Raw genomic sequence first — 26362 nt, 5'->3', positions numbered from 1 at the left:
AAATGTGGCATACAACTAGTTTTGTTTTAAATTTTGCTTATTTTAAAAGACAATTTCCTAACATCTTTTGATACTTCACGGCTAAAACACAAACTTCTAAAGTTCAGATTAAATGTTTTTAACTAACCATGTGCCTCTTGCCTTTTTTTGTAATTCAGAATAATCTTCGTGGCTTTCTGGCCTTTTACTATGCACTTTTAATGCACTTTCAGGAGTGGCCCTGTTTATTATTGAGCACCAATAGTAATCAATAATAATCATGTCAGGTTTATTTAAAAAAATCTAAAAACAAATAGCTATTTTTGCAGCATTATTGTGTAGTGCGTTGTTGCTTATTTTTAAAAGGTGTGTGTGTTGTGTACTCAGGGTCATGAAAAGGAGGCGCTGCAGTTAATGGCCACTTACCTGCCTAAGGACACCTCCCCGGGTTCAGCCTATCAGGAGGGGGGGGGCCTGTATGCACTGGGGCTAATCCATGCCAATCACGGGGGTGACATCATCGACTACCTGCTCAGCCAGCTGAAGAATGCCAGCAATGATGTGAGTGTCAGGGGGGGGAGTCAAAGAATATGTTCCTTCGAAGCGTTTTGTGCTGTTCAAGAATAAAACGTGAAAGGAACAACCTGCTGCACCGTAGCCTTAGCCTTGACGTTTGTTGCCCTGTTTGTCCCCCCGTGCTGTTAATTCTCAGTCCTTTTCTCTTTCCCCTCAGATTGTCCGTCATGGGGGCAGCCTGGGACTGGGCTTGGCAGCTCTTGGCACTGCCCGCCAGGATGTCTATGATCTGCTCAAGTCCAACCTGTACCAAGATGATGCTGTTACAGGTATTCAGTGCCAGCCACAACTGAAGACAGAACTAGCTTTGCTACGGTGTTGATCATGTGTTGATTGTGTCATTAAATGGTTTTAGCATTTCCCATGTTCTTACTCAGAAAGGTTGATGAAGATGATCATACCCGTAGTTAATAAGAAGATTTACCCAGGTTTAATGTTCACATTTGAGCTCCATTCACACTGTATAAAGTGGTACAAGTGGAGTTGCCAAATGTCGGTCCACAGGCACAACATGCCTAAAAAAAACTGAAAAGAAATGTATAGATCTGTCCATACATTCCCCTTCTGGACATAGTCACAGCAGGTTATTAGAAAATATTAATATAATTTTATCATACCATTTCTTAATACATGTGCTACTTGATTTAGAATCTTTCAAAAGAGAAACACATCCTCTGCTTCTATATTAATATATATTTATATGAGACTCGGGGATGTGATTTTTATCTAGAAATAGGTTTAAAAAGCCAGAGAATACATATAATTAATGCCGCAGTGTTGATCACCAAAATCACACCTCAGTGTGGACTCCTTGATTAATATTTTTTATCGGATTTCCCCTTTCAAATATTATTTATCATAAAAAAATGAAAGTTCTTGATGCATCCTAGGAAGCAAACATTAATGCGGAGGTGTGTCAAAGGTCAAAAGTGTACCTTTCTTCAGATAGGGTTTTTTTTCTGTCCCTTGATAAAACAAGTACAAGTTCTATTCTGCCTTTGTAAATATTGTCAAAGTGATGTTGCTTTCTATTAATGTGGAACCTCCCACTGCACTGCGTTCACTTCTAATTTGAGAAGCACTGCCTGATTCATATTTTATACTAATTTATAATGAAAAGTTATATTACCATAATCTGAAATCTGTTAGATTTGCCAAACGTTTGTAAGATTTAAAAGATTAGTTTTGATTATCCCTTATACATTTTTCTGTAAGTATTTTTATTTAGGTATTGGGCCTTGTTAGTATCATTATTTAGTACAGTTAAAGCAGAATTATGACCCAAAGGAAAACCAAGTAGAAGAGAGCCACAGAAGAGTAAAAATATGCAGGCGTCTCAGTGTGAACTTTAATTAAGGAATTTTTAGTGGATCCTGCTTTTTAACTGCATGTGTGCTGTGTAGGAGAGGCGGCCGGCCTGGCTCTGGGACTCGTGATGCTGGGCTCGAAATCGGCCCAGGCCATCGAGGACATGGTGGGGTACGCCCAGGAGACGCAGCACGAGAAGATCCTGCGAGGCCTGGCGGTGGGCATTGCGATGGTGATGTACGGCAGGATGGAGGAGGCCGACACCCTCATCGAGAGCCTGTGCAGGGATAAGGTACACATGTATATAGACAAATTGGCCTCCAGATCAGCTCCAGTATGCAGTCTGGCTTTGAGCTCTCAAGTTGCACTTGTTGCTATAGAGTTCATCCTGCTGCCTGATCTAGAATGAAGTGAAACTGCTATGAAACTTATTCTTATTCCTTACACAATATACTTTTGAGTTACAGTCTAATGTAAAGTTATAGTTATATGTCATCTATATTTATAATATAAATTTTAGAGTTTAGCCTTTCAAAGTTTTTTTTTCCCCTCATTGTTAAGTTCAACTATAACAAATTAAATATTCTTTTTGGTCTTTTTAATTGGTTTTCCATGGACCACCTTAACGGTTTTTCTTCATTAAAAATAATTAGAAAAAAAGGCAATAACGTTACCATTTTTTTTCCAGGACCCTATCCTTCGACGTTCAGGAATGTACACAGTGGGCATGGCGTACTGTGGCTCTGGAAACAACAAAGCCATTAGACGTCTGCTTCATGTTGCTGTGAGTCTGCAAAGTTATTGTTTAGGCCAAATATGCGTATTTGTAATGCAAGTGTTGGCTGTGATAATACTGGGGATCAAAGCATAAAGCCATACCAGAAACACTGATCAAAGTAGCAGATGCAGTGTTGATTAAAAAAATCCATTCCTTCATGCCAGCTATTAATTGTCGCCTTTTAATCAGTGATTATTCTTCTCTGTTGAGATCTGTCTGATATCCTGTCCTTTTCTCAGCACTAATTTCATTCTAAATGTTTGAAGTTTCATGTTGTAGTAATAGAATGGAACAATGTAGCGACAGTCCAGTTAACTGTAAATACAAAAAGCCTTTTGGTTCTTTCTGCTCTCCACAAGCTCTAGGCCTTCGAGGTAAAATTAGCTCCAGTTTTAGTGCTGCTAGTGCTAATGTAGTAAAGCACAGAACGATGTTGTATCATGAACACATATCCGGTATATTGATTTTGAACTTATCACATTCACCTTTTCTTTTCAATGAATGTATATTCTTATGATTTGAGATTTGTCCTCAAATTAATCATTTTTCTCTCTTGGGCTAATATTTAACGATTGTTTGCAGATATTTGTATAATATGGTGTATGATTCTTTACTAGTGAAAATAGAAACCAAAGAACATTTTAGAATTTTCACAGCTATATAATTTCTTTTAAGTAATATATTACCGCACTATAGAATTAGGAGTGTTTCATTGCTTTCCTCACATGGGGTATAGTGATTCTGCCTTTAAATTATTTCTAAAATAACAAATAGGTAATTAATTATTTAGTGTCAGTGAAATTTCTGCTTTTACATAGTCTTGGTATACAGAGAGAGTATGCCTTTCTTTCTCTCTCTGTAGATGGCAGTGTTTGGAAGTCAAATCAAGGGAAGAGCCTGATTCTTATGTGTACTAAATCTCAGATTTTATTTGTGAAGGTGTGATTATTTGCCTTTGTATTTTAATTTGTAAAACGACCTGTATCGGCTTGAACTATTCCTTTGTGCCTCTGTTAGGTGAGCGATGTGAACGATGATGTCAGAAGGGCGGCAGTGGAGTCCATTGGTTTTATTATGTTCAGGTACAGTCTTGTTTTTCCTTTTGCTGTCATTCTCAATGTGCCCACTGAGCGTCTCTGCTAAGTCAACTTTCTGACTCTTACCGTGTCAGGTTTGATGAATTGGCCCATCTGTGTATACACAAAGGGAAAATTCCTCCCATCGTTTTGGAATATTTTCCAAATACGTTTTGACAGTGTTTCTTCACATGGTTTTGTACCACAGTTTATATTCTTGTCTTTCTTTTAACACCCAAAACAAACAGCAGAATTGATCACTTCCTCTCAGGGGAGTGATTTATGGATATGGATTTTCCAGTGCCGAGTGCCAGTCGTACTGTACCCACCTTTGGCTGCCATAAACACGCAGTTTTCCTTCTGCCCGCTCTGTGATTTCTTTTGAAACTGTCATTTTCATTTGTGACACTCTTTCTGGTGATCTGTTCTAACATAGGGAGCTGAACAAGTAAATTATTGGGCTTTGCTGCCCAGTAATTTTTATTGGCATCTTTAACATGTGTTTGTGTTTGATAAAAGCTGGATTGGCAGTGCTTATTTCTAACCAAAACAGGCCATGTTCCTTGCAGTTTATAGTATTGGTCCAGATGGAAACAGTTCTGTGCGGTACCAGACTGGGTTAGTAGTTTTTGAGAAACATTAAAAATGTTTTACAAAATGAGCTAATGTAGGGACTCTCAGTGCTGTTCCTAGATGCCTGTGTGTTTACAGCTTTTCATTCCAGCTGGCCTCTTAACATCTTCACCTGTCAACAGCTTAATTGGACCAGTTTAACAGCTTTCCCATCTCTTTGGGTTCTGGGGCTTTAAAAAGACTTGGAAAACCTGGAGACACACGAGCCCTCCAGCACCAGGATTGAGAATCCCTGGACTAGTGAAAATAGGGACTGACATTCTGCCTAGTAGTTGTGCTCCTATGAGCAGAATATGAATGTTGGTCTTTGTCTTTACATCTTCAATTTGATTGTTGTTTATGACTTTCTCTTCATTTTACTCACAAATATTTTAGTCATTGTTGAAATTTTCCATTTTTTACACTTCCTTCTACTAAAATATTAAGTCCCTTCCTATGTGTGAGAAAAGCAGCCCCATTGAATAAACTCTTCATGGACAAAAACAGATGTCCTTTATGACAGCTGTACTTAACATGAATGAGCAGTACGTTCATTGCATTTGTATACACTATTCACAGTACATTAATAGTAGACATCAGCAGTTTTCAAAAACTGAAAATTGTAAAATGCCGTTAGTCTAGCAAAACTGAGGATACTAAATGTCTTAACTTACAACAGCATGGGAGTTTAGAAAAGCTACTGATGGAAAGTCTCCAGTATATGTTTTGATAGTAAAAACTTTTGACAGGTTTATATACAAAAAAATGTTTGGTAGATTAAGATTGAAATGTTGCTTCAGTTTCTTTTATGCTCATTTCCACTCTGTGTCTTTGTCTTGGGTGTGTTGCCTAGTTGAAGTTAATGCTGTGTTTTTGCGACCTTCTTGTATAGTGAAATCAGAAAAGAAACTGACTTGCTCAACTGACAAGATCAGATTTGAACCCTGTGGCTTGTATCCGCAAGTCGTCATGCCACTGGCTGGTTGCATTCAGGATTCCTCAAGTGGTAGGATAGGCTTGATGGTAGTCTGCCAGGGTCCTTTCAGAAAAACCTTGACTCTTTTGACTTTCTGGACTTATAAAGGATTGCACTGATGTCATGGTGACACGTGCTGCGCCTCTGTTTTGTGAGGATTGCCTTTCCCCATTCTCCTTTTCAAAAGGGTTTGAAAAACCATTGGCGTTTCTAAATTAGGCATATCTATAATGACAATACTTTTATGTTAAAAAATCCTCCAATAGTTTATGTGATCTCTACGATATTACTTATAGTAAATTTACATGCACTGTTATATTATTTTTTGTGAAATGCAATTAGCTTTTTTTTGTCATTTTCATGTCAATCTTGACATGAAAAGTAGTCTGTTTTGTTTTTGTGTTCAAAATATTACTAATGAAAAATATTCATTAAATTCATTTAGCACTGGAGGTTTGCATAATTTGAATAATTGGTTTAAAGACTTGGATTATAAAGGCATGAAAAGACAGGTCTTTTCTTTGGAACACCAAAACTTCCATGTCTGTACCGATCCAGTGCATTCATTGTTCCTCTGTTCTTTTGCAATGCTTCCTTGTATGTAAAGCATCTCATTGTTGCTTAAATGAATCAGTTACTACTGTTACAATTAAAAGCTATAAAATAGTTAAAGTATATCAGCAGTCCTTTATCATTTTATATTGATCTCTGTTGATATCTTATGGTAAGTGTTTTAGTTAATTTTTTTAGAATGTGAGATACTTCTTGTCTCTTGATCAATATGGCAGTAGGTCTTTTTACCAATGTATAGTACAAAATTATTTTCTTTTGCCTGTACAGGAAACCTACAAAATGATCATTTTAGCCCCCACAATATACTATATAAATGGTACCACAAAGCTATGCTGTTTTATGGCGGTACTTTGTTGCATCATATGTTTGAAGATACATACTTCAGGCTCTTTGAAGTAAGTCTTTTCTAATGTTTTCTTTCTTAACATTTAGAATTTAGAAACATTTAGAAGTTTTTTCAAGTACATTTTTCATTGGATAAACCTGTAATAGAGCTCACGGTGAACCTTAGTTTTTCAAGCTCAGTTAAATTGTAGCGCTTTACCTCTGTTACTGAGACATTAGAAATGTGGTTTTGATTACTGTGGTAAAGGGGTGGAAACCACACCTGCTTTGAAATGTTGCCTAGAAAAAAAAACCTTGCACAGATTTGGAAGTTTTCTTTGTGTGGGATTAGGCTTCCATAGAAAGTCAACATCAGCTGACATGAGAATACTGTTTCTTTGCAAGAGCAATATTTCTCTCCCATTATGGCCACAGCAGTATGTAGTGTCTTGAAGTTTGCCTCATAATCACTTCAATACCTACAAACTATTTTACTATGGCTTTTTCAATTACTGTACATAGAAATTAGAAAAAAGCATCTTGACTGCTGGAGCACTTTCGTATGAAAAGAAACATTCTTGCCTCTTATTTCTGTTTGGCAAAAATGGCCTGTCGAGATGCCAGTATACAAGATTAAATGATATATACATTTCATACTGTGAAAGATCATATTGACTGTTCCAGAATCTGTAAGGGTAAAGAAACTCAATTTGCTTTTTGTTATATATTCAAATACAGGGTCAGTCATACAATGGAAGGCAAAACTAAAACATTTAAAAGTGATCTTTCAGGCACTAAACTCCCTGTTATGCTTTTCTTATTCCGTATTTGCCTTGTTTTCAGTACTCTTAGAATTTAGGATTATTCATAAAACAGTTCAAGACCCTTTCAGAAGAACCAAAGGACTAAATAGGTGGCTTATTTTCATCTTTGCTGTGTTGTTAATGTTTACATTCAAGTTCTTCTAAGGGGTGAAAAACATGCAAAAGAAATAATGGAAATTGCTTTTCTCAGCATGCCTTGTATCGTTATTCAACCATAATCCAATAACTAGCATTAAATAAATGGCTTGAGAGTGACCTAAAAGATTAAGGTAATTAATATGTTACATTTAGATTTTAAAACAGTAGAGTCTTACAGCTGCTATTCATTATTGAACTTTACTATATGAAGAGCATTTTATAGGGCGTCTAGTCTTGTAGCAACAGACCACACATGGAAGTAAAAACAGGCTTGTAATCCCTGATTCAGAGAAAATTGAATAGACCGGATTTCTTTTCATGTCATTTTCCTCAGCTTGGCACATCATGCTTTCAAGTGAGTGCTGAAAGGTAGTGAAGCAGTGAAATGCATTGTGCTTCTGGTTAACCTCTGAGTCACGCGTTCCTCTTTTTATCTGTTTATAAAACCCCATCCTTCATCATCTTTCTATGTAAATGTACCCCTTCAGCAGTACAGGAATACTAAACAATGCACTGGGCCAAGTGGAGGAACTGGGGGACTTTTTAAGTCCAAAAAAGGGCATGCGATATTCATATGATCAATGGGCTGTAAGATAAACCTGCTCTAAATCATCCCAGTGTTTAGAGAGCCTCCTGAACTGCGGGAATGAGGAACTTCCCCTGGGTTCAGGCTCCTTACAGTTCTGCAGGGTGCTGGAGTCCTTTCATGTTGACTGCCAAGGTGGCGATAGTTTTTTAGGGAGAAGGGGGGAGGTCAGTCAGAGGACTGTTTTTGTAACTCCTCTTTTTTGCTTCCTGGCCTTAGTGGTGGCACTAGATCTTCCTTCTCACCTTCTGCTTTACACATCTTTGGACCAGTTTCACTTGGCAGTGAGAACCATTTCCGGAAAGTCAAACACTTATAATAAAAAGAAATAACTTTTCAGCTGTCAGTTTCTCAAATAGTACATGCTAGTATTTGTTCATCATGTGCAAGTTTTGCCTTAACTGAGATTTGATAGTTAATATTGAGCTGCTGCCTTATCCTGAAACATACTCGTTGAATAAATACTATAATACTTTTTTGCCTGAAAGATCACTTTTAAATGTTTTAGTTTTGCTCTTTGCTCCCATTTTGATTTTCATTTTTTGTTTTAAATATCTGATACTCACCTGTTTTGGGGATTACTCACCATTTAGCCTGGAGTCTGAAAAATTACAGATGCTGTTTTAAAGACGTTTTTTGTGTTTGCAGGATTTTTATGTTTATGGAATCTCTCTGCAAATGGTCCCATTAGCGTGCTTTTGCTCTCCATTATTCACACAGATGGCTTGATCAAAGTTCAAAGAATGGTTAGTGAGTGTGGTAATGTTATCATCCTCACTTTTTAAAGCATTTCTCATTTTCATTAGTGCAAAAAAAGGCCTTAAGGTTAAAGACTGGGTTAATAACTGTCCAATCTTGGCTGTAGACCTTATGTAGAAAGTGTCTAATTTTACGTGAGTTTCCTGACCTGTTTTCTGATTGATATTGAAAGCTAACACATGACATTGTTTATGAAAAAAGTGTAGCATTCATTTTTTTAGAACAGCTGTTTAGTATAGCAGTTCCAAATTAAAATGTACTATTTGGATTTGTGCTGATTCATAATCGTGATCTAAAGCATGCAGCAGACACACATTTTCTGTGGAGCTCTGCTGTGTTTCTCCCGGACTTGTTTATAAGGAGGCCCTGGGTCCAGTTGTGGAGAACTGAGATTGTTGCTGTAAGGTGATTTGGTAAGAGTGAAGGGTTTGTGTAAAGAGCTGGCAAAAAAGTGATTTTTGACTAACATTACTTGCATTACTTAAGCAGCCAAAAATACGTAATCCCAGGCACAGTAATTACAGAGTGTCTAGTTATTTTTGTATGCTTTAACAATCAACAGGATTGCACTATTAAAACACGGTCCCAAATCTAAGTCTATAATTACTGTAAATAATCATACAATAACTGCATGTCAGCAGATCTTCTATATGATCTCTTAGAGCAGATCAATTATCTGTGAATGTTGATTACACACACTACAAGACTTGGGGTGAAACATTTCCTTTTTGCCCTTCATCTCTGCTATCTTGAAATTCCTCATTCCTAATGAAATTGGCTACAATAAACTAATCGCCTATGTAAGTGTTCTGGCATTGAATGGGGACAGACAAAAAAAAACACAGAATCTGGTTTTCAACATTGCCACATTTTATGTGTAATTTTGAATCGATATCTCCTCTACACAGAATATTTATATTTATAATGTCACTAAAGCATTATTTTCAGACAAGTCTGTCTGTTAAAGTTGACTTTTAGTTAAATATGAAAAAATGTTGGCATTATTCCTTGTATGGAAATTGGAAACATCTGCTTTTGATCATATTTGTATAACAGTATCTCAGTAAAAAGCAATGATAAGAAGGGGTCATCTAACTACTGTTGATGTTTTCCAGCATTTAAGAAAACATGTTCACAAAGGCACGTAAACTTTTTTGAAAAGATTATTACAACAGGAGGAGTGCACTGGAAAGGCAAATTCTTGTGGTTGAGTCTTCCTTGCAATCATAATCCTGTTGGTGTCCTGTGATTGTTTAAAGGATTTGTATCGAAAGATCTATCAGATTGTGGCATACAGTATAGATAGATAAATTTAGGCGAATACCTAGTCTTTGTCTTGTTCAGATATAAAATCTCAACCAGGTAAATACTGAATACTATGGGAATTATGCATTTTGAACCATGTAGAGTTCCAAGTTTCATTTTAATATCTTGCTTTGATTGCTACTAAAATGCAACCTTGTTTCTTAATAGTAAAGAGCTCTTCGTTTTGGCTGTTTCTTGTCTACAGAAACCTGTGACATTAAGTTAAAGCTCCATCACATTAGCTTAAGTGCCGCTTGTCCTGAGAATGTCGTGACAAGTAACACTGAGACTGACATCCATAATGTATTCATGCAGTTCTTTTGATATATGGAGTGCACAAACCGACAAGAATGCGTTCACTCTGAAGGGCTTTAGCCTTTCCTTCTTTTAAGCCTAAAAGACACTACATCTTGAGCTACACATAGCTGACCTGCTCCTGTTTGCCACCTTCATTCTCAGTTAGAAGCAGTGTGTCTAACAGAATGGCCGCAGAAGACTGCATAGGTGCAGACCGCAGCCGTAATGGACTCTGGTATGTCACAGGACTGATCCCATTTCTCATTCCATGCTTCATGAAAAATTTTGAGTTCTCTGTCACAGATGAGCTAAAGGAAATCCGGGCCAGTGTCCTGCGATGCACTTTAGGAGGCCTAGTCCCACCATAGTTACAAGTAATGTAGCGGCTAAAAGCCTTCCGGAATGTCTTGTTAAAGAGCGTGTACACCAGAGGGTTGATACCAGAGGAGATGTAGCCAACCCATACAAAGATATCGATCAGCTTGCCAGCAATAGCAGTGCATGAGTTGCAAAGAACTGAAGTAACGTTGGTGATGAAGAATGGGCACCACATGACCACAAAGAGGAAGAAGACAATGCCCAAGACTTTGGATGCCCGTTGCTCATTGCTGATATTCTGCATGGACTTCTTGCCCATTGCAGACATTCTTCTGATGGGAATTTCCTCCCCCGTCACAGCATTTGTGTTGGTTGGAATCTGATTATTTCTGGAGCCATCAAGCATGGCTACATTCTCCTTCTCTGGGGATGAGCTTGCTGGTAGCTCTCTTTGGAAGACAGTAGACACTGTTGATTTGGAGAAGCGCTGGGATGCCCTGGACTTGAGCAGATAGGCTTTCTTCTGCAGCACCTGAATGGTCAGCAGATAAATAATCATCATGATGGTCAGGGGAACAAAGAAGGCTGCCAAAGAGCCAAAGAGGATGAATTCCCTGAAACAGTCAATCTTCAGTAGACAGGTGTCGTTGTTGAAGGTGTTATGATTATTTTTAAGGCCTTTGATTGGAATGGGTAAGGCAATACCTAGGAGAAAGCAAATAAGATTTATTTTGATTTTTGCAGAGCCTTTTCGGTAACTTAGTTTTCTCATGTATTTCTTTAAAGCCCATGGACAAGACAGATATGTCTGAATGGAATTATGTGGGATTAAAATAGCACCTTATGTAAATTACACTTTTTATCATATGAAATCATTGTAGCTTCCTTTTTTGTACTGTAGAGTAGTGTACTGGCACTGGTGTCTGGTTCCAAATAGTTTGCCTTGTAGGTGGGGTTTTTGTGCAGTCAAAAACCGAAGAACTTATGACATGCTCATAAACTGTCACAGAAAGTTTATTTTCCTATCTAAAAGCATTTTAATTAATTGTTTATATGAACATAATGGCTACTAACCAAGATTTTGCTTTCATCAAACATGAAAGAGAAATTTGTTAGTGATCGTTTTTTGTATTTGGGATCATACTCAGCCTATGCCAGCACTATTTGAATCGGGGGAAAGAAGTGCGTAATTAATTACGTTAATTTCTTACCATTAATTAAAGTTAAAAAACATTTCAAAAGGTCACTCAAAGACAGTATGGTAAAGACTGTTTAAAAAGGTGAAAAGGCAAAGGACAATAATTATGTTGTTCACAAGATTTAATTGATTAAAATACAATTTGTTCCAGTACTCCTTTGGCTTTTTAGAATGTATTGTTCTAGAACATGTGGCCGACGCCAAGACGAACAACAGCTTTTCAGAGTACTGTGAAATCTTGCAGCCACAGGACAGTTTTCACGTTGTTCTCCTCCAGTTCCCTGCCAGTACCGCTGCCTGGCTTGCTATTGTCACATAAAACGTGCAGTGTGTTTTATTTGATGCTGTAGAAGCTAATATATAAAAATTAAATTAAAAGTAATTGTTTAGAAATACTCAGTGCTCAGCCAGTGCTGCAGAGTAATGAAGAATGCCAGTTCCTTTTTTTGCTTATAGAATTGTATTAATTATCACCAGGGACCATAGTAAAACGTCTTTTGGAGTCAGGCCTATATGCATGCTTAACTTAATATTTGATTTTCTTTATGAGTGATGGCTGTCATTCTTGAATTCAGAGTGAGTGGCTTGGAGAGAATAGGAAGATTTGACCTGTAGAAATAATAGCTTAATTTCTGTCTTGTATTAATTCAGCTCTAACATGGAAAAGCAAATTTACCGTCTGCCTTATTTTTTTACTGTGGGAAGTCACATATTGTATGTCCATATTTTTCCATACACATTTTGGTACCCATATATTTAGCTGGGTTAGCTGAAGTAATCTGGGTGGCTCAGTCATACAACAGCAGTGACTAGTGTTGGTATTTTAACCTCCCACCTGTTATTAGTGCAGAGACCTAACCACTAACTTTCCAAACTAAAATGTCAAGTTTTTTTTGTTGATTGCTTGGTTCAGCAATACGTCTTACCCACTTATCTTTATATGCAGTTCTCACATTTCGTAGTGTTTGTGTTGGAATTTGGTTGTTCTTACGATAAGCATGGCATTGCTTGAGACTTGCATTTATCCTGAAAGGCTGACATGTACTTTGATTTTAGTATTGCTTTCTTTTCCTCGTTTCTTTTAACTTTGTTATACTATTAATGAAAAACACTCCTTACAGATATGCATTTTTTGTGCATCTTGAGTATTCACAATATTCTAAACTATAATGCTTCCTGTGATTTCACAAAGATGGCTTTGTAATAGTGAGATTAAGTGAAGCTGTCTTGTCTTTTGTGGAGGTTACTCTTTGGCGTGAGCATACCCTCAGTAGCCTCGCCTTAAACACCACTGTGTAGATACAGGCACGTCTGGTCCAACGCGATACTGTTCGCGTGTTCCCGGAAAACACGCCGTCTACCTTTGGTTCAGTAGGAATAGGGTGAGGGAATCGAGAGTTCCGATTCACAAGAATGAAGGTGTTTTTTTCTGTATTGGTCATATTATTAGCTTGAGTGTATTACTTCTGCAGAATTTGTTTTTCTGATAATTTTAAACAACGGAAAAAATAGATCACCCATAATATGCCTTAGTATTTATATCACCAAGCAATAAGAATTCTGCAGCAGAGGAAGATGAGACCACGTTTTTCTTTAACATTTTTAACAATACACACTACTGTCATTTTTTAACTTAACATAAAGAACGTGGAATAAATTTTAAAATAAAATTTTAAACAATAACCACAAGAAGATGCAATTAAATATAAACAGTGAAAAATAGACAAAATAAAGCACAAAATGCTAAGCAGTAAGAAATTCTGCAGTGCAGGAGGGTGAGACAGTTTTGCTAAAAAATAAATTACAATGCGCATTACTAAGCCCAGTAGCCTAACCCTACTAACCCTAACCCTAACCCAGTTTAATGCTTAGAAAATGCTTGAGCCAATTCATATGTTACTGTCAAAATACATTTTTAAAGCAAGGCTTCTGCAATTAGGGGAGTGAAAGGCATGCTGATTTTGTTCCACAAAGAAAAGCTGTGGGATTTACTTGTGTGCACAGACGAAAGAACCACCATGTGTGTGAAATGCATCGGAACCCAAAATCTGGTCCAATCAACCAATGCCTAGAGCTACTGTATAAGAGTGCACAAGTGCATTCTTTTCATCAAATAAAAAATGAAGGTACAGTAACTTAACAGTATTTCTATACAGTATTTTAAGTGTACCCCTGCACTAAAATCTGTAGGAAGCTGAACTCTTTTAACTGCTGTTGAAATTATGTGCATGCCTGAGTAAGACTAGTGCTAGAACCAGATTTAATTCTGATGTAAGAACTGTGAAGGTGATGCTAGATGCAACTCTCTGGATTGTAAAATGACCTTTTCTAAACTACAGAGGCAGGAGCTTCATCTTGACATTGATAATCGGTTTACGAGCAGAAACTTTATAGTTGGGAAGCATAACTTTTTATTGGAGTTCTGTATGTAAACTAGCCCTGACAAGCTGTTTTTCCAAATATCCAATTTTGAAATGTAGAATTACTTTGTATTTGTTTTTCTGAGAAAGCACTACTACCAAGCTGTGTTCTTGGCAGAATTTTGTGTTCTTCTCAGATGGAAAGAAGACTGAATGGGAATTACTTTCTACAGGTAACGTGCCTCTGTGTTTCAGTGACTTCTCATCCTCATTGGTGTTTTCTGGTGCTTTTTAATCTTTTTATTTGAAAAGCAATCACTTCAATTGTTTTGTGTTTTGAGGTCAACTCTCCTTCCTAAGAAGTTCCATATGCAGAGCTGCTGCAAAGATTTTACTGCCATACCAAGTCCAACTCCAGCCATGGCAACTGTGCTGATGTTTTCTCGTAATGGCACATGTGCTTAGATTGATTGGTCATGAAATGACTGGCAGGAAGCTTGGAATAGTATGAATAGTATGATATGTCATTGATGTCTTCCACAAAAATGTTGTTTTCTATTTGCCAAAGGGAAGAGTGGTGTGACTTCACTGAGCAGGGATGAAAAACTTGTTTTCTTTTTCATTACTGATAAACTACGTCTGGTTTAACACGAGCTCAAGAATGCATTCAGCCTTGTTGGTCTGCTTACCAATGGATATAAGCCAAACGGCTGCAATTTTTGCCATAGCTTTTGCTCTGGATTTATATTGGCTGTGTTGGATGGGTTTCTTGATGGCAATGTAGCGATCCAACGAGATGGCACAGAGGTGCATTATGGAGGCTGTGGAGAAAAGAACATCCAGGAATATCCAGATGGGACAGAGGAACCTGGGTAGGGGCCAGCTGGAGTCTGAAAGAGAGAAATAGAGCATTGCTTTGTTGCAGAGTCCTAAATTAGTAGTAAACTCCTAGCCAGGTTTACGTTTGGTTCATTCTAAGGTTGGAGAAATGAAAAGGGTCCACAATCAGGATGTTAACAGTACAGAGAAAAAACACTTTTTATTTGTATTGCCGTAAACTGCTTATAGACATTCACACCCTAAATACTGACTTTTGAGGGTTTTTTTTTTGGTAGTATAAAAACAATTGTATCGTGAACCATCCTCTTCTTCATTATTTAAATGTAGTAACAGTTTATATTTGGCTTTATTGCCCCTGCTAAATTATTGACAGTTTTATTGCTGTTTAGATCACAACACTCAAAGCAGGAGCCGTTACGATTTCTGTTGTCTGGACATGTACTGCGTCCTGTTTCTGTGGGTTTGTGACGGGTTTATCATAGAAACTATAATTACCACTCCTAAAAAAAATTTGCATTCATATTACCTCACCTATGATCTGCACCTCATAGTGTCTTCTTTCTTACCAAAAACTCAAACACACATTGAAATCTACCTCTACCTTACATGTCAAAAAGCTCTCTCCCCATCATTTTCTATCCTTTTATTTCATCCTGTTGATGCATGTTTTTGCACATCTGATATTGTTTTCCACATTGCCTGTTGTCTCTGTCTTTCTTTTATTATACAATTGCATTGTTGTTTTTTTGTACAACTAGGTAATTAGCATTTTGTTATACCATATACCTGTATATGAGTATAATGACAATGGACTTGAACTTATTCAAATTGTATAATGGAAATCCATGTCAGTCTCCCTGTTGTAGGAGTTTAACTATTGTAATGTTTCATATCTTCTAATGATTTTGCTTGAATTTTTTAATCACTATAGATCAGAAAAAAATAAGCTGGTTTATTTTGGAATTTTCCAAAATGGAAAAGAATGGTAAATTCTTCTGACTGTTCTGCTTGTTTTGTGTAACTGTCTTTAAGGCTCTTTGCAGAACATGTTGTGAATGTTTCTTCTGCATGCCAACTATGTGAATAGATTAACTTCAATACCCAAGGCTTAAGACTGCTGTATTGTTAATACACTGTTTATTTTATAAGTCGTGTGTTCAAAGAATGAATTTACTGGAAATCAACCTCTGTTATTACTTGTTATTACTTTTTAAGGAGCTGAAAGCTCAGTAGATGGCAAACTTGATTATTGGTCGCTTACCAAAGTTCTCAGAGAGCATTGTTTATTTAGGGTCACAGAAACAACATTAGTGGGTAAAATGGGTAGGACCAATTGATAGGAGCAAATGAATGAAGAAAGTTTGTCAAAAATGTTAGAAACACTCTCCTTCAAGACATAAGAGGCATTTGGAATAGTACTAATGTTTTTTTTTTTATTTCCTCATTCTTGTTAGTATGAATTAAATGTTCAAGGGTAAAGAGAAGAAAACAATAGTCTATAGAAATGCTTTACAAATTCAGCTTAATTTATCTCTTGTCTAACTTTACATTGGGATTAGCCTTCGTCCTAGCGAGAAACAGCCAGTGGTGAGAAAGCTTATCTAACTACGAACTCCAAGGCTTCCACCCTCAATACAATAATGTGTACAGTGGAATTTTTAAAATAAACTCTGAAACGTACTGTATTTTCCTATATATTTTGTGGAGCCTCCTTAATTAGAGACATCTGTGTGTACTGAACAAGAGCTGGCACATCAGTGTTGCAGAAGCAGTGTTTTTTTACTTCAGCGTGTTTTTTTTTATTTTAAATGTATTTTGGTGTTTTGTGTGGGGGGGGGGGGGGGGGACATTGTCTGACAAAGCCTTAGGAAATAATCTGTTCATTTTAACACATTAAGGTCAGCCCTAGCCTGGGGGATAGTACAGCTGGCAACCTTTCCTTCCAATAATTGCTTTTATCCAGATTCTGTGCTGCTTGCATCTTCCATGCTTAATACCTGAGAAGTAATGTTTTTTAACCTGCTCCTAATTAGCAAGTTGTAGCAGGTTACATAGTGACAGTTTTGAGGCGGTGGAGTTAGAAAATGGGAAGATTAACATTTTAAGCGAGGGAGCTCTGAATGATTGTTTCCAGATTATGAAATATCTTAATTAAGATCTCACGAGAGACGGCTCGCTACAAGACTGCAGTCAGATTCTGTAAGAAATACAGTATAGAGGGTGTGACCTGAAGTCATTTACATCAACCTCTGCGTGTAATTCAAAGAAGTAGTGTTTGGCTCTCTTACTTTTTTAACTTTGTATAAATTGTACCCTTTGAGAGGAAACCTCTGGTTTCCTAGAGTGCACTGTTCTTGCTTTACAGTAAATGTAGCAAAATAGACAAGGACTGTGTTTTATCATCTTTTGAAGTTTAATAATTGTATTTTTTTTAAGTAATCTGGCTTTACAGGACACTTTCATTAGCTTCAGCCGCTGTGAGATACAATGTGCAGAGCCTTGTGTGTATAGTAATGGCACTAATGGCCTAATGTATAAGAACTGATTATTTTTTAGTTTTAATAGGAAGTAGCAGATTCTATACTAGCAGCTTATTTCTAGAAGAAAAACGTGTTCCAAATTTCCAGTATTAAATCTTAATGCAGTGCCATGTTACTCATATAACAAAATATTGATAGAAACTTCTAAAATGCTCTAAGCTTCATAAAATGAGGATCTGTTCAAATAACCTGCAGCTCCTGGCTCCTTCAGTGAAGGCAGCATGTCAAATCCAATGTCACAAATATGCACTAACTTACATTTATTTTTAATAGAAACATCATTCTCTAAGAAGAAGCCAAAAAATAAAATCCTTGAAAGATTCTTCTTTTTTTTATCTATTTTAGTTTCTAAAAAAATTCAGGGAAAATTCTGTTTTCCCAAGTAACCTTTTGCTCCCACAACCAAATTGGTTTTACTAAGTTCAAGAATGTACTGAGGGACAATCACAATGAATTTGTAAGCCCTATGATTTATTTATCACGAGTCTTTAGGGAGTGCCAAAATATTGTGAGGTTCCATGTCAGTGCTCGGGGTTTCTCCGAAGCTGACAGATTTATAAAGCATTAAAAAAATTCCTTCAGTTCATAAATATCTTCTGAAAAATTGGGCTGAAAAGCTTGGATCTTGATTTTTTTTTTGCTCTTTATTGGTATAGTTCTTTATTATCTGGGTTTCCTAAAGTACATTTTCATGGCAAACACCAAAGAAATCGTATTTTCATTGTGAAAAGATGACTCCTCTTTCTGATACCTCTTTAAATAGGAAAAAATCTGGTGGCATCCCCGTTCTATTTTTATATGGTAATAGGGAGAGTTAATACAGAGAACAGCTTTCTCTTGGGGTGGCAGTGCAGCAAGCCAGGTGGCCAGCACTCTGCTTTACTGTTACAGGATGACTGTCATTTAACCTCACTCTCTAGCAGGTTTCTGTGGTACATCAAAATGACAATGAAGCACTACACTAGAGCTCTCCAGGACATTTACATGACAAGTTACAGAGAGGTGTGCGTCTTCAGATTAAGAAAACAATAGCTTTTTTTATTGGGTCTGTTGAACAGGTTGACGCTTTATTGCATGTTCTTATTGTTTAATGATTCAGCCTGTTTACATTGAAGTCCACATCACAAATCTTGGCTGAGAAGGCACATGTTAAACCTGAGGCCATTTCTTTGAATCAGGAAATACGGCCACACACGGGAGCAGTGTTTTCTCCGTGTATTCTTACTGCATCTACTTGTGACACACTCTTTTGTGCACTTTGTTAAATTAGAAGGTAGAGAGTATTTTTGTTTAAGGAGCATGTGGCTGTAGTGGCAGTTTCAGGAGCATTTAAAGGGGCTGCTTGCAATAGCGTTTTACAATTTTTTCTCAAGGAGGTTAAAAAAACTGCCAGGTTGCTGCCACAAGGACAGAAGTACTCCATCCATTTTCTGACCTCTGAGCCTATCCCAGGAAGCAAGCCAGTGTACTGCCTGGACCATTGCAGGGCAGACTCGCATACTCACACCAGGGCTTGTTTTCCCAGAAGTCAATTAACCCACCAGTATGTTTTTGTACAGTGGGAACGTGTGAAGAACATACAAATCCACGCAGAGAGCAGCCCACGTCCTGATTTTAACCCGGGTCCCCTGCGCTGCTTGGCAGCACTGCTGACCACTGCACCTCCATGCCACCTAGATGGAGTGTTCATGGGTGTGTTCTTCAGATAAGCATAAAGTAGCATGTGATCATTTGGGGAAAATGGTTCTATCATTTACATATTTCCAAAGACCCATCTGTGTGTAGTAATATTGGAAAGACATTGTCTAAATCCACTGTTGGTTTTGGATATGGGAGATTGATTAAGGTGGCTCCATCCGAGCCAGAAATGCAGCATGCTCGATTCTCAGTCCTGGAGCGCCCCAAATTCGTCTTCACTATCATCGTACTTTTCAAGGTGCTGACAAAACGTTTTAACTAGCCAGCAAGCCAGATCACCATGTGCCTTGCAGATGTTCAAGGTAATTCAGTTTCTTAAAGTTATGAGAGGTTTTTAGACAAATGTTTGTGCCAAAAAACATATACGCCTAAACTAATTTGCAGAGACACAAGAATGGAGTAAAGATGCTATTTGGAATCTAGTTTCTGTGCCGAAAAGTTTTTTGTGCTAAAGCTTGCTTTTGACTCTTGAAATCGTAATTGCACTGGCATTGAAATATTTTATATTTATATTTTATGTATTTTTAAACAGGAAATGGGGATTTTCAACACTTATTTAAAACAGCATACTTAAGTCATCTTAAACCGTGATGATAAAGTTTTAATAAAAGAATGCATGTTAAGAAAACTCTAAAACCAGGAAAATATTCAAGACATTCAGTAGAAGCTAAAAAGTTAAAACAGGCAATTCTGAAATGTAAATTGCAAAAGAAGCCACGTAGATTTTCACTGTGTACAAGAACAATTTAAATTATTGAGATTAGTCATAAATTATTTATAATTTTTAATTATCTATAATTATATAAAATGTAAAACCATGTTTACATCTACATCTTTTTATTACCGTTGTAACTGACAAAAAATACTGATCTGTCTCTGGATGTTTTGTTGTGATGTTGTTGATCCAGAAATACGTAACTATAATAGTAATGAGCCATTAATGAACAGAAATATTTCAGAAATAATGTAAATTATATTTACAAGTCTGTTTAAAAACTACAATATTAATCAGCACTAGATGACTGATAATCACTGTTCCTAATTTGATAAAAAATGTCAGTATATGAAGCTGCTCTTTTGTTTTTCTCTTAAAAGAATTGTTAAAGTCTCAGCTTATTTTTCCACCATAGTATGTTTCATTCAGGAAAGAATTTGTTTTCTTAAGAGACTGTTAGCACATTGGGATGGGCTGTGCCTTTACAAATATACAGTATATCACATTTTTATATGTTGCAAAATGTATATGGCAAGTACTGAGAGTCATTAAAATGCAAAAAAAAGGAGTGTTTGACCTTATAGCATTTTAATACTTCTCAGTAGGTACGACAGTTTTGTTCTGATGAGGGTTTATGTACTCTTGCCTGTAACATTATTAAAAATTTTAGATGTAGTGCGTTCAATGGACAGACCTCATGCCAAATTACATTTTTAAGCAGATTTTCTTAACGGTGGACAATATCTCAAAATATTCACAAGGAAATGTACATTAATATGACGTAATAAAACAACTTTTCTGTCTCAGTATTTCTCCAAAACTGGGGCAGTGTAGGTCCGTTATACTGACGGCACTATATAGATGGCGAGTTATACGTTGGCAGAAAGGTTATTCAAAAAGATAGACTGGCATTACATGAGATTATTAATGTATGAAAATATATCTGCTTAAATCCATTTCAGCGTACAACGTTTTCGCCATGTCGTCTTTCCTCAGTCTTCGGTCTGTTTCTCCAGCCTAGTGATAACCACTAACATTATTTTATTGATCCTAATGAATATTTTACCTCTTCAAAGTACTGATTAATGACAAAAAAACTGACTGCACTGGTTTTGTAACTGTGCAAATGTATTTTTTAAGCTTAAAATTTTTAGTGCAAAATTATAGTAATCATAATGACTAATGCATTGGGTAATTAAAGCTTTGTTAACTGAAGATGGGGTGTATATATTACTTTAGCTCTGTGCTTTATAGCTTCTGCACAGCCTACATTAAGCTAATAAGGGAAAATCACACATTTTCTTTATTCATCTGCCCTTTTTTATAATTGAAGCTAAGACTTCCGAAAAGTCTTAATACGCTGCCACTGTAAGAAAATCATGGTTTAATAGGTTTGTGCTCAGTGGGTGAATTGATTAAAAGTTGATGTCATTTTCAGTTATTAGTTTTATACAGTGCTCAGGAAGTTCGACATTTAATTAAAATGTCAAACAGGGATGTGAATTCTCTGCTGTACTGTCTGTTGGTTTAGCCCTTGCTTCATGTAAAATAAGTTATTTGTTTACAGTGGTAGTGGGTGGGGCCCGAGGAGTTCGTGAAGACAGTATCTCTTTTGTTTTTACAAACAGTATATTTTATTTGGGTTCTCTTACATAATGTCATTTTCTTTCACTTTTATGCTTTGTCTTTTTTTCCTTTGCCATGTGTCAAAAATCTGTATTATCTGATCTCAGATATCTTCAAATCTATTTCTGTCTGTGTTCATATTAAATTTCAGATCTCCTTCAACATTATGTTTCAATATTTATAATATTTATGATCTCACCGCTTGAGTAAATGTCATTCATTTTGTTCTTACTACTTGCTTTTTAACATTTAAAAGGTGATGTTTTTCTTTTATAGAAAATTTTGTTTTCTATAAATTTGATCACTTCAGCAAATATAGAAGATCTCCTTTTTAGTTCTTAAGAGTTTGCGTTTGCCTGTGGTTTCCTGTGTCCTTTATTACAATGGGTTAATTATTATATATCCTTGCCCAAGATGGAATCTAAAATCCCCACTAGGTCTGACTTGATTAAAGGGAATTCAAGAGGTGTCGGGGAAGGAAATATTACTGATACTGATCTTTAGGCTTATCGAGGCTGCCTGCCTTGGTTTGTTACAGTCCAACAGGGGGTGATATTAAGGAGGCTTACTTACTGAAAAGCACTGTGACAAGGGCGATGGGCATCACAAAGAGCCCCACCAGCAAGTCGGCCACTGCCAGAGACATCAGGAAGAAGTTGGTGGCATTCTGTAGCTTCCTCTCCAGAGAGACAGCCAGGATGACCAGGATGTTGCCCCCGATTGTGGGGATGATGAGCATGATGATGAGCAAAGAGGGCCAGCGCAACTGCAACTGCCTGGAGCCCTCTCCCATGTCAGGCAGAGAGCTGTTGGCTAGCCCTGAAGTGTTCAGTGCCAACAGGTAGGGACTCTGCACATGCGTGCTTTGTAGAGGAGCAATGCAGTCTTGGTCAGGCATGTCGATGTTCCGCGTGTGTTTCCTCGTCTTAGCTGGTGTGACAGTAACCTGGAGCTTGGCCAGCATGGTCACAGGGTCCCACGGGCAGATGGAGAGACAGGGTTGCTACAACTCCAACAATAAGGAACCCATGATTTTTTATCATGTGACTATAGAATAGGGTGGTGATGTTGAAAACAGGGTGTTCTTCTGGTTATCGTGTTATTTTCTTAATCAGTAGCCCTCTTCTTCAACATGTAGCTCAATGGCGCTCAACAGTAATCCTTTGCTGTACTGTACTTCCACAGGCAAGAGCTCTGAAACGTCTTCTCATTTAGACAGTGTTTAAAAATAAGGCACGGGCAAGTTGTGTACTGCCTGTGACAAAATGATTAAATTCCTTTTATTCCAGGTGCCTTCATGTACAGTGATGAACAGTATATGAAAGGTGTTTCTTGATCAGGCAGTTTTCCTAAATAGAAATGGACATTATTAGTACATTGAGTAGCCACGTCAGCATTTCTTTACAGTATGTACTAAAGCTTGACAAAATCGTTCACTCTTGTTAGAGCTAAATATGTTAAATGCAAACAAAATATTCATGTACTTGTTAAAAAATTGCTTGTGTGATATGAACCTGGGATACCTCATTTGAATTCAGTTTACAAGTCCTTCAGTGTTATTTTTTTCTATCTGAACAATGTGTTCAAGCTAATTAGCACTTTAAAAAACAGCTGAGGTGGTGCTGGTAATGAGCAGTACTGCAAAAAAAAACATTTTAGAACAGCTAAAGAACAAAATGTGCTGTGGGCTGTTTCCTTCACAATTCCACAATTGAATTCACAACCATGGAACGCAAAGAATGTGCTTAAAATGTGGTAGGTCATTTTTAGTAATATCTAACTTGAAAGTAAGGCACCCTTTTTTGTTCATTTAAATTAAACTTTTGGTTTTGGTTGTCCCATTAAATGATGTGTAATGTCAGAAGACATTTTATTGCAGTCTTCACATTGGTGATTCATTCTTTTTAGATTTACATTATTAAAAAAATATACATTTTATCTTAAGCATTGTTTCAAAAAAAGAATCAGCCCATCTAACAGCATGGTTATTTAATTTTTTTACCTTAATTTCTTTCCCTACTCACAGAATCCTTTGGCATTCTTTTAGACTTTCACCCCCCAGAGTAAACTACTATAATAGTTGATTTAATCAGAATACAATTTTCAGTTATTTAATGTAAGTTTCATTTATAACCTAAATGTTTTTTTAAGAACAGGTGTGCTGAAATATACAGTATGTGCTGATTTACTTTTTAAGTGATTTTCCCTTTTTGTTTGATATCTGAAAACGAATGTTTTTTCCACCTAATCCAGAATTTATTGTAAGAAATATCTTATGTTCTTTTACATTGTTTGCACTGAGGCTGCTTCATTCAACACAGTACTGAAGAATTCTGAAAGTTTGTCTCATTTTATATTGACAATGTCCAAGTGATAGCCCGTTATTCAAATAATCTCTGCAGGGTGAGAACGAATTTGGCCTCTTTAAGCCCTTGACCCATTAATATAATAATTAATATAATATAGTAATTTTCTCTTAACAGAAGTTAATCTTATGTGATTTACAGTCTAATATACCATTCCATCAACTTTATTGTGTGTATTTATAGTTGCCTGCTTTCTGCATGTGAAATTACTTGCCCTGATGGGGAAATAAGTCATGTCTTTAAGAGTGCTTGTTTCCAAACCAGAAAATCTTGTCGAACATAATGTACTATATGTAGTTGCTGAGAATTGTTTTTTTCTCTTACTGATTCACTTTTTTTTGTTTTAAGAAAATGCAATATAAAGAATTATACTTTATCCCCTTTATTTTGGGATGTTACTCAAAAGATTTTAGAAACACAAATCATTTCACTCTCCAGTTAATTACGTAATTGACCTCCATTGCATTTTCACCTGGCAATAGAGAGCAGTTTTGCAAGTGATTTGCAAAGCAAATTGATTTATTCAGAATAGAAAAAGGGCTCCGATATCTGTCTGTATTTTTGCAGTTGTTTTGTTGCTGTTTCTAAAAAAAATACAATGGTTCTCATTACACATAATTACTGCTTTATATAATCTACCTTTTTAACTGTAGAGGTTGGAATTCCTTTCAGGAAATGATGTTAGAATACAGTAAAAATATTTTTTAAAACATCAAAGTTTAATAAATCAGTTGCATTATAATTTTCGTTGAGCAAAGGTATTTATTTGGTCAGAAAAATGTCCTTACCGTACAGAAAACCTTATTGCTTCAGTACCTTTCATACATTCCTCATTGGTCAATGGCCATTCCTTAAAATTCATTCAGAGGTGCTGTACAGGAGAATCTGTTTTGACTTAATCACTCCAGAGTTTCCCTCGTCACTGCTTGTATTGCCTCTTTACCTCTGGCTTCCCTGTATCAGTCAAGACGGTAACTCCTTTTGTTTTTGAAATCCGTGAATCCATAAGCTTTTTTTAATGAAAAGAATCCAAGTTCTAAGAGCTTTTTTTCTTCACATTTTTTTTTTAAAAGCGGGGTCTCCTCTCTGTACGTTCCATCCTTAAAGGGCTACTTTCGGTCCTTGCTTGGGTAAATGATCGTGGTCTGACTTTGCATCACCTATGGCGGGCTCAGGTTTAAAACTTGCGGCGTTCTGTCTGTGGTCCTTTCTCTCTCTCCCTCTTCATTCCCTCACTCGCCCTCTCTCTCTCTCCGTCTCCAGTTCACTCGCGCTTTCTCTTTGCCCTCCCTCTCATTCTTTAGCTTGCCTGTGACTCAGGCTGCAAGAAAACAGATGAGTGTCTCTTAGCTGGATGCGTGCCAGCGGCTCTGGGAGGTAATTTCCTTCGGCACAGCAGACCTGCTGTGTATACTTGTCACTCTCTGCTCCGTACGCTCTTGGGATAAGCGAGGGTGGAGGTGGTGGTTTGGGGAGGAAAGGGGGTTAAGGGGGGCATGAGGGCACAGATTACCTCGGCAGTGACTGGCCACAACACAGCCTGCAAGGTATTAATGGAAAGGTGAGAGGCCCTACATCCTGGTTATTGGATAATGTCATGAAGTGGAACAAGTTTTTTGGCTGGACCCCATCATTTTTGTGTTCTTGGTTTGCGAGCCACAGCAGTGTACATCGTCAACATAACTGTCAGTTTTTGTTTATTGCTGTTGTTTTGTCATTCTGGCACACCCCAAAGTTCACAAGCTAATCCTTTGCTCTCTTATTGTTTTAGTTTTTTAGGGGGACCTGAGATAGTAAGTTTAGTAAGTTTGACAGTAAGAGTCACGTGCTCTGTTTGACAATAGAGGATGTCGCTGAAACTCTGTCTCAATCCCACTTTGCTTATAAAATATCCCAATTTAGATTTTGACAAAGGTACAGACTCCTATTGAATTCGAAGATTCTTTAGATCTGGAGATGATAAACTTTCATTTTGTATCACTTTTTATATTCTCTGATGTGAGTTAAATGCAAAGGAAAAATTATTTGTGATCTCAGTTTTAACTTTTATAATATATTGTAAATGTCTTACAAATGAGCAATATTCATAGAAAAAGGTAGCATTGGGCAATGAGTGAAGACTGATGTAAAAAGGCCATTTGATACATTGCATTGGCTGGTAATTATAGAAGTTATTAGGTCATTCCTTGTTTACTTAATGGATAGTGAACATTCAGGTGAATTACCTTGTCTGGAAAAAACGTTTTCATGTGCTTTCTAGCTCAAATAGCCAAGGGCTGTGTACTTGGTACATGAGCTCAGTTCCTTCATACTAAGTCATTTGTTTGTAATGCTTCCTGACAGTGCTGGGTGAACGAGTTCTGATACCTGGAAAGCTAATGGATCTAAATCTGACAAGATAATTTATAGTCAGACTCGGATACAACATTTCTAAAGAAATTTTCAAATATATAATGTTAACATTTGAAGAATGTTTTTATGTCCAGTGCTTCTTTTCAATTCATTATTCTCTGTTATTCTTCATAGTTATTCTTTGTATAATAATGTATATATTTATAATTAACATAGTTAAGAACTGCCTTTGCTATTA

At 36.8% G+C, this 26362-nt stretch overlaps 2 protein-coding genes across 2 annotated transcripts in view; one reads left to right on the top strand and one right to left on the bottom strand.

Annotated features, from left to right (window-relative positions):
- Positions 1–26362, top strand: part of psmd1 (proteasome 26S subunit, non-ATPase 1) — a 54585-nt gene that overhangs the window by 6344 nt on the left and 21879 nt on the right. The window contains exons 12-16 of the mRNA XM_088913187.1: positions 367–540; positions 713–824; positions 1959–2155; positions 2552–2647; positions 3659–3723. Of these exons, the coding sequence (XP_088769313.1) occupies positions 367–540; positions 713–824; positions 1959–2155; positions 2552–2647; positions 3659–3723 (644 nt within the window). The remainder of the gene's footprint in view (positions 1–366; positions 541–712; positions 825–1958; positions 2156–2551; positions 2648–3658; positions 3724–26362) is intronic.
- Positions 9362–25218, bottom strand: htr2b (5-hydroxytryptamine (serotonin) receptor 2B, G protein-coupled). The gene is made up of 4 exons (XM_088913597.1): positions 24561–25218; positions 21980–22755; positions 14677–14877; positions 9362–11134 (listed from the first exon to the last, which is right to left on the bottom strand). The coding sequence occupies exons 2-4, from the start codon at positions 22368–22370 to the stop codon at positions 10230–10232; spliced, it is 1497 nt and encodes a 498-aa protein (XP_088769723.1). The 5' UTR covers positions 22371–22755; positions 24561–25218; the 3' UTR covers positions 9362–10229.

The sequence above is a fragment of the Atractosteus spatula genome, chromosome 4 (genome assembly GCF_055471065.1).
Source record: "Atractosteus spatula isolate fAtrSpa1 chromosome 4, fAtrSpa1.hap1, whole genome shotgun sequence".
NCBI classification, from domain to species: Eukaryota; Metazoa; Chordata; class Actinopteri; order Semionotiformes; family Lepisosteidae; genus Atractosteus; species Atractosteus spatula.
Note: the sequence above shows the minus strand (reverse complement) of the source record. Positions and strands in the feature narration are given on the sequence as shown.

What these genes read in the sequence shown, in the direction of transcription:
- htr2b (XM_088913597.1), bottom strand. Translation starts at nt 22,370, where the DNA reads ATGCTGGCCAAGCTCCAGGTTACTGTCACACCAGCTAAGACGAGGAAA. An exon ending in CCTTGTCACAGTGCTTTTCA is followed by an intron (nt 14,878 to 21,979) that starts GTAAGTAAGCCT and finishes TCTCTCTTTCAG; the next exon opens with ACTCCAGCTGGCCCCTACCC. An exon ending in CGTTTGGCTTATATCCATTG is followed by an intron (nt 11,135 to 14,676) that starts GTAAGCAGACCA and finishes GCTTTCTCCTAG; the next exon opens with GTATTGCCTTACCCATTCCA.